Source organism: Melanostigma gelatinosum (assembly GCF_949748355.1).
Source record: "Melanostigma gelatinosum genome assembly, chromosome: 16".
In the NCBI taxonomy this organism is placed as follows: Eukaryota; Metazoa; Chordata; class Actinopteri; order Perciformes; family Zoarcidae; genus Melanostigma; species Melanostigma gelatinosum.
Genome location: NC_136649.1, coordinates 18,222,293 through 18,236,388, shown reverse-complemented (window position 1 = coordinate 18,236,388; position 14,096 = coordinate 18,222,293). Strand labels below are relative to the sequence as shown.

The 14,096-nt window shown below is 42.6% G+C and overlaps 1 protein-coding gene across 1 annotated transcript in view; it reads left to right on the top strand.

Annotated features, from left to right (window-relative positions):
* Positions 1-14,096, top strand: part of LOC306790058 (ryanodine receptor 3) — a gene marked incomplete at its 5' end in the record, with an annotated part of 92,399 nt that overhangs the window by 34,115 nt on the left and 44,188 nt on the right. Inside the window, 17 exon segments of the mRNA XM_079286157.1 lie at positions 185-280; positions 593-711; positions 2,195-2,328; positions 3,645-3,886; positions 4,210-4,402; positions 5,799-6,015; positions 6,102-6,206; positions 7,992-8,095; positions 8,842-8,925; positions 9,226-9,385; positions 10,660-10,807; positions 11,128-11,330; positions 11,716-11,890; positions 12,232-12,440; positions 12,529-12,717; positions 13,153-13,313; positions 13,397-13,562. Coding sequence (XP_079142283.1) covers positions 185-280; positions 593-711; positions 2,195-2,328; positions 3,645-3,886; positions 4,210-4,402; positions 5,799-6,015; positions 6,102-6,206; positions 7,992-8,095; positions 8,842-8,925; positions 9,226-9,385; positions 10,660-10,807; positions 11,128-11,330; positions 11,716-11,890; positions 12,232-12,440; positions 12,529-12,717; positions 13,153-13,313; positions 13,397-13,562 — 2,705 coding nt within the window.

Genomic DNA, 14,096 nt, shown 5'->3' with positions numbered 1-14,096 from the left:
TTAATATGTCTAAAGGTGGCAAACCTTTCTTGGCTTTCAGCGTGGATTTAAGGAAGGTTTCCACCTTTGGGTATCTTTGTTTTTGCTGTTGCACTGACGGAGATCCATCAAATCCCTTTGAACAAAAACGCAGTTTTCTTTCCTTTAATATTTGACTCATGCACACATTCCTTGTAACCTACAGCTGCGTTAATTAGAGGGAACAGAAACAACTGCACCCAGTTCTCCAACAACTTGGACTGGCTGGTTAGCAAGCTGGAGAGACTGGAGTCTTCTTCAGGTACGCTCGTTGTCTTCCTCGCCCATACTGAGCCTCCAGTGAAACGGCATTGTGAAGTAGCTTGCATTTTCGCTGTCAGACAGACGTCACAAAGCTATCCAATTCCTTTAATGGCAATGCAGCACGACTCGACGGCGACATCCGTCTTAAAAATTGTTAAAAGATGACACTGCATGCTTAGAAAAGATACAGGTACAAGCAGCACTGTGTGAACCGTGTTTCCTGTTAATCGATTGCAGACTGGATAGCTCTCTGATGTGTGGCTCTCTCTTCAGCGGCTGTTCACTAATTGATGAATTTGTGGCTGTGCAGGCATTCTGGAGGTCCTGCACTGCATTCTAATTGAGAGCCCCGAGGCCCTCAACATCATCCAGCGAGGACACATCAAGTCCATCATATCGTTACTTTACAAGCACGGACGCAACCACAAGGTGAGCAGCTAGTCGAGCCTCAAGTGTTCATCTGAGGCACTATCTTTGCTGTGATGCGAGACAATGTCACATCTGGGCTCCATTCGTGTGTATTGTGTGGTTTGAGGTACAAGAAGAATGTTGAATGAACTCAAGTGGGAAATAAAGGTCTTGGTGAAAAGAAACTTATATATAAGGTAATAAAACAATGAGATGTATTCTTCAAGGAATAGTTTGACGAAGGTAAATACGTAGCTGGAGCCCGCAGCCCATTAGCTTAGCATAACGACTGGAGAGATGGGTAATTTGCTATTTTAACTCTGACCAAGGGTTACAAAATCTGTCTACTTGCACTTCCAGTACATCTTGGCCAAGACCAGTATAGCTTCCCGGATTCTCTGCTGGTTGCTTGGCAACTGCTGCTGACCAAGATATCGTCCGGCATATACCTCCTCATTAAACGGCAAATTGTTGTTTATACACATTGTTTGTTGTACAGATTAAACAAATGAGATACAATGTGTTCATTTGTGAGTTTAAGAGGTGCTGCTGGGGTGATTTTGTTGCCTAATTTGGAGAGAGCCGGGCTTGCTGCCCCCCCCCCCCCCCCCCCCCCCATTTCTGTAAAGCTAAGAAGCTAAGCTAACTGGATGCTGACATCAGCTTCACTTTTAGGTAAAGGCGTGAGAGTTTTATTGATCTTCTCATCTAAATCTCGGCAGGAAAGCAAATTAGTGTATTTTCTAAAATGTCTAACTTCTTTTTCTGTGAGATACACTGAAATATCTTCAGCAACTTCGGATGTCATCAGAAACCTTTAGTCAAGCGAGAGAGCACACAACAACAACCTTAAGTGCCTATTTATCGCGCATCCACCCTATCCAGTTTTTTCCTCATTAGGCAACACTGCAATGCTTCACTGGATGCACATTCATTTCCATAACAGTTCCTTTGGGCCTCTTTGTCACCTCTTCTTGTCTTTAGCTATTAATTCATTGTGCTTTCCATACACCAGTATTCAAGCTTCCATCATTGACAGAAGGCTCAAGGAGGTTTGGTTGTAGTGTGTGCACATCATGATTCAATCAGGTTAACAGTGAAATGAGATCGGGAGCAGGCAGTCAGCTGGCCAGGGTCATAAATCAGCCGGAATGTTAATTTAGGTCTGGAAGCAGGAGAAAGGGGCCAATGATAAAGTGTAGGTGCTCTGGCCTGTCGCCCTTGGCTGGATTTCACGGCCCATTTAATTCTACGGCTTTGTTAAGCTAACATCAAAGGGATATTATTGGACATGTTTTTGCCCCCAATAAGCATCTCTGAGTAATTATGCAGTGGTTACATGGAAAGAGTCTGTCCCCAGAGCAGCAACCTGGACAGTGATAAGTGACACAAATAAGAAGTCTTTTCTGGAGAGCTATAGATTCATATCCAGGGTTTAATAGGGACAGTTGCTCTCAATCTTTGTACTTATTTTTCTCCCTGATGCCTCCACTTTCTTCTTTAGATTCTGGATGTGCTCTGCTCGCTGTGTGTGTGTAATGGTGTGGCTGTGCGGACCAATCAGAACCTAATCTGTGATCACTTGCTGCCCAAGAGAGATCTGCTGCTGCAAACCCAGCTGGTCAACGATGTCCAGAGGTTAGAAAGCCGTCCACTCACCATGTCGCCGTTCAACATCATGCTTTACAAAAAATCTACATTTCAAAATTGCATTTGCAAATTCAATGGTAAGAAATAAGGAACTCAAATCTAATTTGTTACCAAGTGAATAAAGTCTGAGTCTGTGATTGGTGTACTTAGTCAATTAAGACCTCCAATCAAAACAATTATCGATAAACAGGAAGTCACAGTCAAGTTACTTACAAGCTGTAACTTCAAAATACTATAGTTTTAGGTAAATTGTCCAGTATATGTATTCCTATAAATCTTTTTAAAATGTGGGCGCTGGTACTGCATGACCTTGCTTTATTTGAATATGCATGGGCTTCAGAGTTGGCATTATTCATGCAGCTTAGATTGAGTGGAAAATATCTGATTCTGATAAACTAGCTACATTTATTTGTTGGCATAACGTTATGTATTTTAGAGCACAATGTGTTTATTGATATGGATATTTCACAGTTTAAATCATTATTAAACAGAGTTTTGATAAAGTGACAGGTCAGATGTCATTACTTGTTTTACTCTTCATTTAATAGCAAGGCAACGTTAGTTTTGTTCGATTTTTAGTGTAAATATTAAGTAAGTGATTTTTATGTAAAACTTGTTTTTTTTTGGTGCTACTCAGTTTAATTTAGTGATGAGTAAATCTCTACTTATACACACGTTACAATTAGGGTTACGTTCGATGACACAAACAGCTGGTGGATCCGGTTCCAGAGTCCCGACCATCTTATTGTGGATGTGTACATTCAGCCTTCTAGTCTACGGACCGTGTAATTGAGTGTACAGGTTACACATCTAAAACATGTTGAGCATAAACCACGTAGACTTCAAAACATGTTCTTTAAATTGGACTGTGGACCATATATGCTCAACATTGAGGTGATAGATTGGGCAGCGAGGCGCCCAGAGATTGAACTTCGCCTTTAAATACCCTATGATCTCCTTCAACGTTTTGTCTTTGTACAATGAAAGGAAGCATTTTGCCTGATGTAGCATTTTTGCTCATCAGGGTGAGGTCATTTAAATTGAGATTTAATATAACAAATCTCTTTGGATAATTTTCTTGACTTGTAAAGTGATCTGCTTTGTGCTACCTCACTTTAAGATATCAACACTTTAAAAGAACTTCCTGAACCAAATACATTAGAGGCTAATTGAATTATCTTGTCCTATGGGCAGACTTTTTTCAGAACGAAAATAAGATATTGCAAATTAATATAAGCATATCTGGGAATATGTCACTGCCTCTGAGGGATAACTAATTATTTTATGTTTAACTTCATTGCCAGCATGAGACCGAACATCTTCCTGGGGGTGAGCGAGGGCTCGGCTCAGTATAAGAAGTGGTATTACGAGCTGATGATTGACCAGGTGGACCACTTTGTGACCAGCGAGCCCTCCCACCTGAGGGTGGGCTGGGCCAACGCTAAAGGCTACGCTCCCTACCCTGGAGGAGGCGAGGGATGGGGAGGCAATGGAGTGGGAGATGACCTCTACTCGTACGGCTTCGATGGACTCCATCTCTGGTCAGGTCAGTGGGAGGAATAATATTCTGTTTATGTGTGTAACTCAGCTCATATCGTGATAAGCTATTGTATTAAAGATAAGTGGTAACACTGGGCTAGAGCCAGGTTGTGTCTAGACGGGATCAGTTCCCCTGCAGGGTGTTCTGATCTCCTTGCCCAGAGTGTGTGTTACTTTGTGTACATGTTTGCGTGTTCAATCCTGTGTGTTTGTGAAAGAGACGTGATCTGTGCCAGCATCCCTTACTGGGTCATATTTCACATAACTCTCTGTGTGTGTGTGTGTGTGTGTGTGCGTGTGTGTGTGTGTGCGTGTGTGTGTGTGGAACAGGTCGTATCCCGCGGGCGGTCGCGTCCATAAACCAGCACGTGTTGACCTCTGAGGATGTGGTGAGCTGTTGTCTGGACCTGGGAGCTCCGAGCATCTCTTTCAGGATTAACGGACAGCCCGTTCAGGGCATGTTTGAAAATTTCAACACAGACGGGCTGTTCTTCCCTGTGGTCAGCTTCTCTGCAGGGGTCAAGTGAGTGTTTATTTGTTTCTCCTGTGTCTTGTCTGAGATGAACAGCCTCCCTGAAGTTCCCCGATGATGAATGGGCTACACAGAGGAGCACAGGCAGATGAGACAGACGAGCCAAAAGAAAAAAAATATATGCTATCATATGTTATTATTATTATGATATATTACTATGTACTTCATATTCTGCTCTGTTGACATGGTGACAAAGACTTTAACACTTTAAAGTGGAATTTCACGCTCCAGCGGTTTTCCCATGATTCCATGATTGACTCTTGACTTTGTAGAGCAAAGCTGCATATTCACAGTTTTCAGTCTTTGAAGCACAGAGACCTTTGACAGCGAGAGACTGGTCTGATCTGATCTGGTCATGTAAGCTACTTGAAATCCTTATTGCGTGATAAAAATGGATTCTCAAAAAGTGATTCCAAACCTGATGGCTTGTGAGCCGTGGAACAGAAATGTGATTCAGCAAAGTTTGTTTCATAAAAGAATTTCAGGGTGGACTCGACAATTTTCCTCAAAGCTTTAAAGCGACATGTCTTTGCCTTTCAAAGATGCTGGAATGTCCAGAGTTCATTTATTTTCTGGACTTTGTTTCAACAGTCAACACGTTTGCGGTCATGCTAGCAGCTCTGTGTGGCTGTCTTTAGGCACAGCGGTACCTTGAGCGAAATGCAAACGTTAGCATGCTAACATGTCTACAATGGCAACGTTAACATGCTGATGTTTGGCAGATATAATGTGTCATTGTTCACCATCCTAGTTTAGCATGTTGGCATGCAAATTAGCATTAACACAAAGTAGAGTAGAGGCTGATGGGAATGCCATTAGCTTTGCAGGTATTTGGTTATAAACCAAACGGTTGGACAACTTTAAGTTGTACCACACGTAATGCCAATCCATCCAGCAGTTGAGACTTTTCAATTAGAGTTGATTTTCAGAATTTCATAAGGAAAGTCTCACCATATAACCACTGTTGTGTGGGTTATGAATCCTCCGAGCTTGAACTTGAAACTGACCCACTGAACGGGTTGAATGTCTCCTTGGTTTTAAACGTGTCAGAAGATGACAGCTGCGCATCTTCCCTCCATAATAATTGAGGGTTTTTGTCAGAATGGGCTCGGTTGCGTCACCACTACTACATCAGTAGTTATTTTGGGCATCCTCAGGAGAGCCTCTTCACAGTGATGGCCTCAGAGCTAAACTTGTCCATTTAGAGGAGAAAAACTGTTACATTGAGCTGCATGGTAGGTTTCCTTTTCCCTGACTGCTTCTTTCATTAACAGCTGTCTAATTATCACTTTTGATTTGATATATCATTTATATTTTCACACACTTTTTCCCCTATTAATCAACTTGTGTGCAGACTAATAGATGTAATAACATTGTATCACGTTAGGGTGCGTTTCCTGTTGGGTGGCCGACATGGCGACTTTAAGTTCCTGCCTCCGTCAAGTTACGCTCCGTGTTATGAAGCGCTGCTTCCAAAAGAGAAGATGAAGGTGGAGCCGGTGAAAGAGTACAAGAGGGATGTGGAGGGAGTCCGAGATCTGCTGGGCACCACACAGTTCATGTCGCAGGCCTCCTTCATCCCCACACCTGTTGAAACTGGCCAGGTAAACCGACAGCCAGACAAATATGTTCATAACCGTCTCCCTGTTTCACGCTTTTACTTAGATTAGTACTTTGCCTGTTCCCTCAGATCGTGATGCTGCCTCATTTAGAGAAGGTTCGAGACAAGCTAGCAGAGAACATCCATGAGCTGTGGGGGATGAATAAAATCGAGCTGGGCTGGACGTATGGCAAGGTGAGAAATATGCAGATTCCTCTCACTCGTATAATACTCTTACAACAAAATCATCACTCTGGATATAAAGATAAAAAGCATAACTCATACGTTTTGCCATGTTTGGGGAGAAATAAACATCCCGATTGCACATGTTCTATACAAGTTTGAGATAAGGATTACAAAAGCATTACATGTTGGTAGTATTAGAAGTGAATCATCGAAAGCCTGTACGTCATCTTGCTTTCTCTTTTATAATTTGCTGTTCACACCAAAAAGAGGGTAAGTGGAAAGAAAACTCTCGTTTTCCATGATCGATGCCTTTCATACCATTCAGTAGATGCTTCATTGTGTCTGTGTTTTAGTAGAAGTCATGAATAACTAAGTATTGTTTCACCAAAGGGCAGGACAGGGTGATTTGGCAATTTCTATGCAGCAATAAACCAAGAGGAAAGCCTGTATTGTATTTGTCTGTATTTAAAGACATAATCCGTCATCCAAATGTAATCGCAGGGGTTTTATGAGGCAGCTATAGTTTGACGTTTTGGGAAAAAGGTTTGTCTGTTTTCTGGTAGATCAATACAAAAGAGGTATTTTAATGAGTGATCTTTAGAGACTGTTTTTTTGGAGAGGTGCTTTCTTTTGGATTGAGTCAGGCTAGCTGTTTCCCCCCCATTTCTAGTTTGTATGGTAAGCTCACCCTCTCCTGGTTCTCTAAAGTGAATCAGTGTATTTCCCAAAATATCGAATTATTCCTTCAAAGTTGATGACTCTCTTGGTTTATTGTACATTAGCTAAAGGATAACGCCAAAGGGACCTGTTTTGCCCCGAAGGGAACAGATGACAACACAAACAACAATATGGAACACAGCTCTTATGTCTATAATACAAACATATATATCAGAATACTCCCGATATTGTTAATACGCCAGCTAATAGATGGGCCGTCATCCTGTGCGGCACCTCAACAGAATCTTTAGTTTAGCATGAACATTTTATTGTCGAGAAGTTTTTCTTACTTCAGGGGTCAGATGCACAAATGTGTCAAATAGTGAGATGTAGTTCTGGTGCACATCGTGTTACAGTGACTGTACAGTAGTGTTGGATGTGGTTACACTGCAGCTCATTATGTGCTCTGTAGTTTTCATTGTGATTCATTACAGCAGCATTCACAGTCGACGTCCTGCGGAAGTGTTCGTTATTTTTGCCCTGGTGTCGTAAAAATACGTTCTTTTTTTTATTTGTATTCGTTTATTCCACAAATGTAATTCTGTAAAATAAAGAACTGCCAGATAAGTGATTCCCCACAGAGTTCTTGTACTATTCACAAAAGAGCTGGCAGGTTTTCATTGGACCCACACGCACAGCTGCATAGCTGTACGCAGCCCCGCATGTTTTCTTGGTAAACAGCCGCCATTGCCATGCCGCCTCCTCTGAGCAGCATTGCCAAAAGGATTATTTGGCATACGGTGCAGCCTCGAAAGAGGCATTACACCTCTCGCTTGGTATTCTAGTCTTACACCTTTCCGTCTACCCCAAGAAAACATGCTCCCTTGTTCCTCTTTCATGACATGTTCACTAGAGTAGACTTATCACTGCAACCAGTAGCACCCTGTATTTAAACCACATTCTCCCCTCCCTCTTGGTTTACAATGACACCGACTTACAAGGCTGTGCATTCCATATGCATATATTTAGTCAACTTTCCCACATAGTTCACATGCAAATAGAGGGACTATGGGCCAAAGTTGCAGAACACAAAGGGAAGTTGAAATATGATTTCTGTGACTGTTCTTTTTCTCGTAGATAAGGGATGACAATAAGCGGCAGCATCCGTGCCTCGTGGATTTCTCCAAGCTGCCAGAAACTGAAAAGAACTACAATCTGCAGATGTCAACAGAAACTCTGAAGTATGTTGAGCGTTATGGATTGATCTTCTCCGCGGTTCTTTTGCTTTTGAAGAGATGAAGAAAGAGTGTTGGACTGAGTCAAAGAACGTTCATTACAAACAAAGACGTGAAAGAGACTTGGATTTTTTGTTTTAAACAGTTGTTTATGAACATTATTTTTGGAGCATCACAGACATGACATCACCTACAGTCTAAATGAAGGAGTTTAAATTATAAAGAAAGTACGAAGACAACACTAAATGTCAGATATGATGCTCACTTCGCATTTCCAGATGTCGCTCAACCAAACCAAGTCTTGCTCGTCTTTTCCATTCGTCTTGGTTCTGCTCACAAAGGTCCCAGTGAGACTTATTACAAGTGCTTAACATAAATGCTCTTTAAATGATACAGGAGAAAGTGGGGGTTTGCTGTGATTAATCTGCACATCTGGGTGACACTGATGGGTTTTCTGAGGGACATGAAACTCATTTTTACTGTCACTTTGTCCTCTCACACGGTGTGAAGAAACGTTGTCAAAAGCAATTCACACCCGCTGCATTCCTCTGGGTTTTCTTTGGGCTTTTTCTCCTGACAGATTAGGACACGCACAGTTTATCCCATCACTGCTCCATTTCAACACTCTCAGCACCTCAATCGGCGCTGTTGGATCTGCATGCACTGTCGAATCGGAAGTAATGTCAAGGTGCTGATTAAACACAATCTGCAGCTACATGCGCTCACTCACTTGCTGCTGTGTTTCCCCTCAGGACCCTGCTGGCATTGGGCTGTCGTGTAGTTCAGGTCAACCCAAACGCTGACGGCTCCCTCAAAAAGATAAAACTCCCTAAGAAGTAAGTGTGCATGCTAATATGAACTGTACAAAGTCCATCGGAACATATATTTCTTATTTAAATGTAGCTCAGACCGAACTGGTTGTTATTCTGTCGTTACTGGTTGTGATTGTGCCGATAGTTCTATCGAGACTTTATTTGAGAAAGGTGATTTATATTTGAACCATCAATTGACACCTTATTTTGACGGCTTTATGGCCAGCAATATCAGAAATGATATACACATGTTAACTACGTAAACTAGTGCTGGTGGATTTAGCCTTTATTACTTCCATAAGTTTTTATCTTTTTTTCCTTCAGCTACATGATGTCCAATGGTTATAAGCCGTCTCCTCTGGACCTGTCTGACATAAAACTGACTCCAGGGCAGGAGCTGCTGGTGGACAAACTGGCAGAGAATGCACATAATGTGTGGGCCAAGGACCGCATCAAACAGGGATGGACCTACGGCATTCAGCAGGTACTCTATGTTGGATGTATTCATGTACAATATGCTGAGACCAACACAAGATCAGATTCAATTCAATTCACACTTTTATTTTTTATTGAGTAAAGAAAGGAGGCAGCTCTGTGTCCAGCTTTGTTACTGCATTTGTTTTTCTTCATGTGCTCAGTTTCTCCTTCATGGTTCATTAATTCCCCTCCCATACAGTCTCTACCGGCGCACATGTCAGACGGTTTGTTTAGTCTGACATTTCATAGCAATATTTCATTATTCTATACACAGCGAGATGTTCTGCAGTAAAGGGAAACACGAACACACAGTACAGAATGCACGTGATCTATTCTCATCTGTTGAGCGTGCTGAACCTGAATGCTGTACACGACTGCGAGCTTTGGTTCATCTCGTTTCTTTGGTCATACTGTTGGATGGTTGGTTTTGGTAAAAACAAAACAACATCTGCATTCTGTTGGCTTTTCGCTTAATTTTGAACATCTATTGAGAAATAATTTGATGCATCTTGCAGAATATTACCAAGTGTAACCATTCTTCTCACATTAAGTGAATGAAGGCTCATTCATTTTGCTCTATTTCGCTGATCCCTGAACGCAAGTAAGATACTGGATAGAGTGAAGAGTTCTGAAATCCCTCATTGATTCAAAGTAAACAGCAGATGTACAACTTAGAAGTTTGTGTAAACTGGCCATTTTTCCATCTTTCCCTTCTCTGCTGTTTGAAGTAGATAAAGTTACACCTCTGTGTCACACGTCGGCATCTGTCTTGGAAGCAGATGTTTTGTCATATTTTCTGTGTTGTTTGTAGAACAAGGGTTGTAGTTGATGACATGAGACTGGGTAACTGACCAGTGCGTTGGAAAAATGCAAATTTCAATTAAGCCCTTCAGTGATATCTAGGAAAGCTGCGATGCCAGACCAAACAAACAGCGCGTGATCTGTATAACCAGCACAAGATTTCAAATTAAGCTCCACAAATCTGCTTAAGTATTCATGTGATACTTCCCCGGTTGCTCCTCGAGGCCCAGCGAGAGAGCGGCTATAGGAAATGAGTGACACAGGAAAGATAGAGGATGATGAGCAGCAATAGCACAGTGGCAATAAATGGACAATTAACTACTCAATTACAGGGATTGTCGGCACATTTGTCGCAGACAAAACAGTTGTGTGTTTGAGCTGGCCTACAGTACTTTCAATGAGAGAACCAGGGATAGTTGGAAATGTTCTTCTTGCAAATGGGTGCATGAGATCTTCTCTGACTGCCTCTCCTCTCTGCAGGATCTGAAGAGTAAGCGTAACCCTCGCCTGGTTCCCTATGTTCTGCTGGATGAGCGCACCAAGAAGTCGAACAGGGACAGCCTGCGGGAGGCCATCCGCACTCTGATTGGCTATGGATACAACATCGAGCCCTCGGACCAGGAAGGCGGTGAGTCTGACTCATGGGTGTATGCCACTCTAAATGCACGGACGCTCAAATGATCTAGTACATGACAAAATGCTCGTTACAAAGAAATGGGAAAATTGTGTGTGACTTAGTTTTCCAGCCTAGATAAAGGATTCAACTCCCTTTAAGTTGTCATTGAAAGAGAATAGGTGTCTGAAATGATTGCCTTTAACCTCACCCAGTGTTGGACTGTAACAATTAAGAGTTCCTTCATTGATTTCCATATTTGTTGGCGAGGATTCGGCTGGTTTCGAAGCAGCAATCCACGACTTGACACCGTGACTATCCCTTCCCCCCTGCAGGACAAGTGGTTGAGCGGCTCAGCATCGACAAGATCCGCTTCTTCAGAGTGGAGAGGACGTATGCAGTGAGGAGCGGGAAGTGGTACTTTGAATTTGAGGCTGTGACAGGAGGAGACATGAGAGTGGGCTGGGCGAGACCAGGGTGTAAGCCAGATGTGGAGCTTGGCACGGATGAGCTCGCTTTTGTCTTTGATGGATACAGGGTAAGCCGTCGCTTCATAATCATTTGCAATGTGTGGTGGAATTCATGTTGATTGCTCCACAGAAGAAGATGTTAACAAGTCATAGGGATTCAAACCTAAAGTCAAATTGTTTTCTAACTCTATGGGGTTCTTGGGGGTATTGTTGATGAAGTGTATTTATTTTACTATTGTTCTAACTTGTCCTTTCCTTTGATTTAAATACGTTATCATTCAGATAGATCTAACAGATGTAAGTCGCTCCATTAAAAAAAAAAACTTATTTCTGAGAGAAATAATAGACTTAATTGAAAAGGAAGGACTGGAGATGGACATTTCTTGTAATATATATATGTCATAACTCGCTCCTGAGTGTTTTGTTTTACGCTTGTACATGTACTGTATATAGGGTCACTGTCTGAACATGGGCAGCCGTTTGTTCGGGCGGTGCTGGCATGCTGGGGTCGTGGTGGGCTGTATGATCAACATGGAGGACAAGTCCATGATCTTCACCCTTAACGGAGAGATCCTTATCACCACCAAGGGCTCTGAACTCTGCTTCACGGACTTTGAAACTGAGGACGGTGAGACAGTTTACATGTGGATATGATGTGTGCGGTAACCGAGCCGGGTTATACATGCTAAAGGTCCGGGAGTGTCAGGCTGGTGAGGGGATCGTAGAAAGAGCTGTTCACTCATCTTTCAATAAAAGCTTCACATGCAGAGCCACGGAGCAGTAAACTAGAATGACCATGCTGGGGATATAAGTGAAAATGAAGTGGCTCCCGGTAACAAAGTCACCCTTATTTAAGGTGACACTTGTAAATTTTTTAAAGCTGGATTGATTTCCCCTCCCCTCCTGCTGTGTGTGTTCTTAGAGGTTATTTATTCTCTCCCTCCTTTATTTCCTCTGGCCATGCTTCAGGCTTTATTCCAGTGTGTAGCCTCGGTCTGTCTCAGGTGGGCCGCATGAATCTGGGGAAAGACGCCAGCACCTTCAAGTACTACACCATGTGCGGCCTTCAGGAGGGATTCGAACCTTTTGCTGTCAACATGAACCGAGAGGTCACCATGTGGTTCAGCAAGCGTCTGCCTACTTTTGTCAATGTGCCAAAGGACCATAACCACATCGCAGTAAGAACAAAAGCAGTGTGATATTTGGTTGTAAAAATCACAAAAGTTGTTCATTGTACAATTGCAAAGGCTTTCTTCCTGTTCGCAGGTGACCAGGATCGACGGCACCGTTGACAGCCCCCCGTGCCTTAAAGTCACCCACAAGACGTTTGGCACCCAGAACAGCAACGCGGATATGGTGTTTTGTCGTCTCAGCATGCCTGTAGAGTTCCACTCCATCTTCAAATCCAGTCCTGTTATTGACATGAACGGAGTCCACGAAGATGACACCCTCAAAGTCAAACACAGGTACTCAAAAGAAAATCATGAATTGTCTCCATGCGGCTCCTTCCAAAGCATCATAGCTACCATATTTAATGGCTGATCCACGTCCACCAGATTGTTGACATGCATGACATCACTCGGACCACTCAAATTCAGTGTCAGTTAGTGTGCAATTGTGACGCAGTTCGAGATGTTTTGGATTTATCAGATATCTTGAAATGTCTTTGAACATTACTCAGCCAGTCAGAGCTGAAGACTAAAATATCTTGATAATCACTTGTTGAATGCGGTTTTCCGATAGGTACCCATTGCGATCTGTGAGGCACAGTGATGAAAGTAGAAGAGTGGACTACAGCAGCATCACCACGGTATTAAATAACCTTTTTTTTTCGTACCATTTGGTTGCACCACCTACGGCGTTGGCTAACTCTTGCGTGTGTCATTGCAGTACTATTACTCGGTAAGGGTCTTCGCTGGCCAGGACCCTGCCGGTGTGTGGGTTGGCTGGGTTACCCCCGACTACCATTACTATAGCAACAATTTCAACCTCGGCAAAAACCGATCGGTCACTGTAACCCTGGGTGACGAGCGAGGACGAGTCCATGAGAGGTGAGACCTTGTTTTACCTATTTTCAATCAAAATGTACTGCATGTCATCATACACAAGGTGACTGATATTTGCACACTACTAGTGTGAGGAGGAGTAACTGCTACATCGTGTGGGGCGGTGATGTGACCAACGCGGCTCACGCATCCAGTCGCAGCAACGTGGACCTGGAGATTGGCTGTCTCATAGACCTGTCCACCGGCCTGGTGACGTTCACGGTCAATGGCAAGGAGATAGCCACATCCTACCAGGTACACATATGATGTTCAAACGTTGTTTTATATTGTGTTTTATGAAGTAGATACAGTGTATAATGATAGAATAATCTGAATGTTGAACTTTTTAAGGTCTTTTAAGGTTGCTTTTAAGCGTCCTTGCGATTTTTGCTTGTTCACTCATTCATTTGTACCTTCTGCCGAGTATGAATTAATGTTTCCATCCACCTGTAACTCACCATCACCACATGTCTAACTCTCCTTCCACTCTTCTTTCTATCAGTTTATCCTGTTCACCTTGAGATTAACTCATCTTCTGTATTTTCATGTTTTCCTTCTTGAAGTCTGTATTGTTCAATTTCAGACTCAGAATTTTGGCATTCAGACGCACTCTGAGAACTAAATCCTAAAGAAGGGTATAATCTTCTTCTGTGCTCGCTCACTGAAACTACTTTTGCTGGTTGCAATTAATATTGCAACCAGCAAACGTTACCACACAATCTTATATGCCTAATACCTAAAGTCAAATGAATAAAATGGATGAGGATGTGTGTGTGTGTGAGCAAAAAG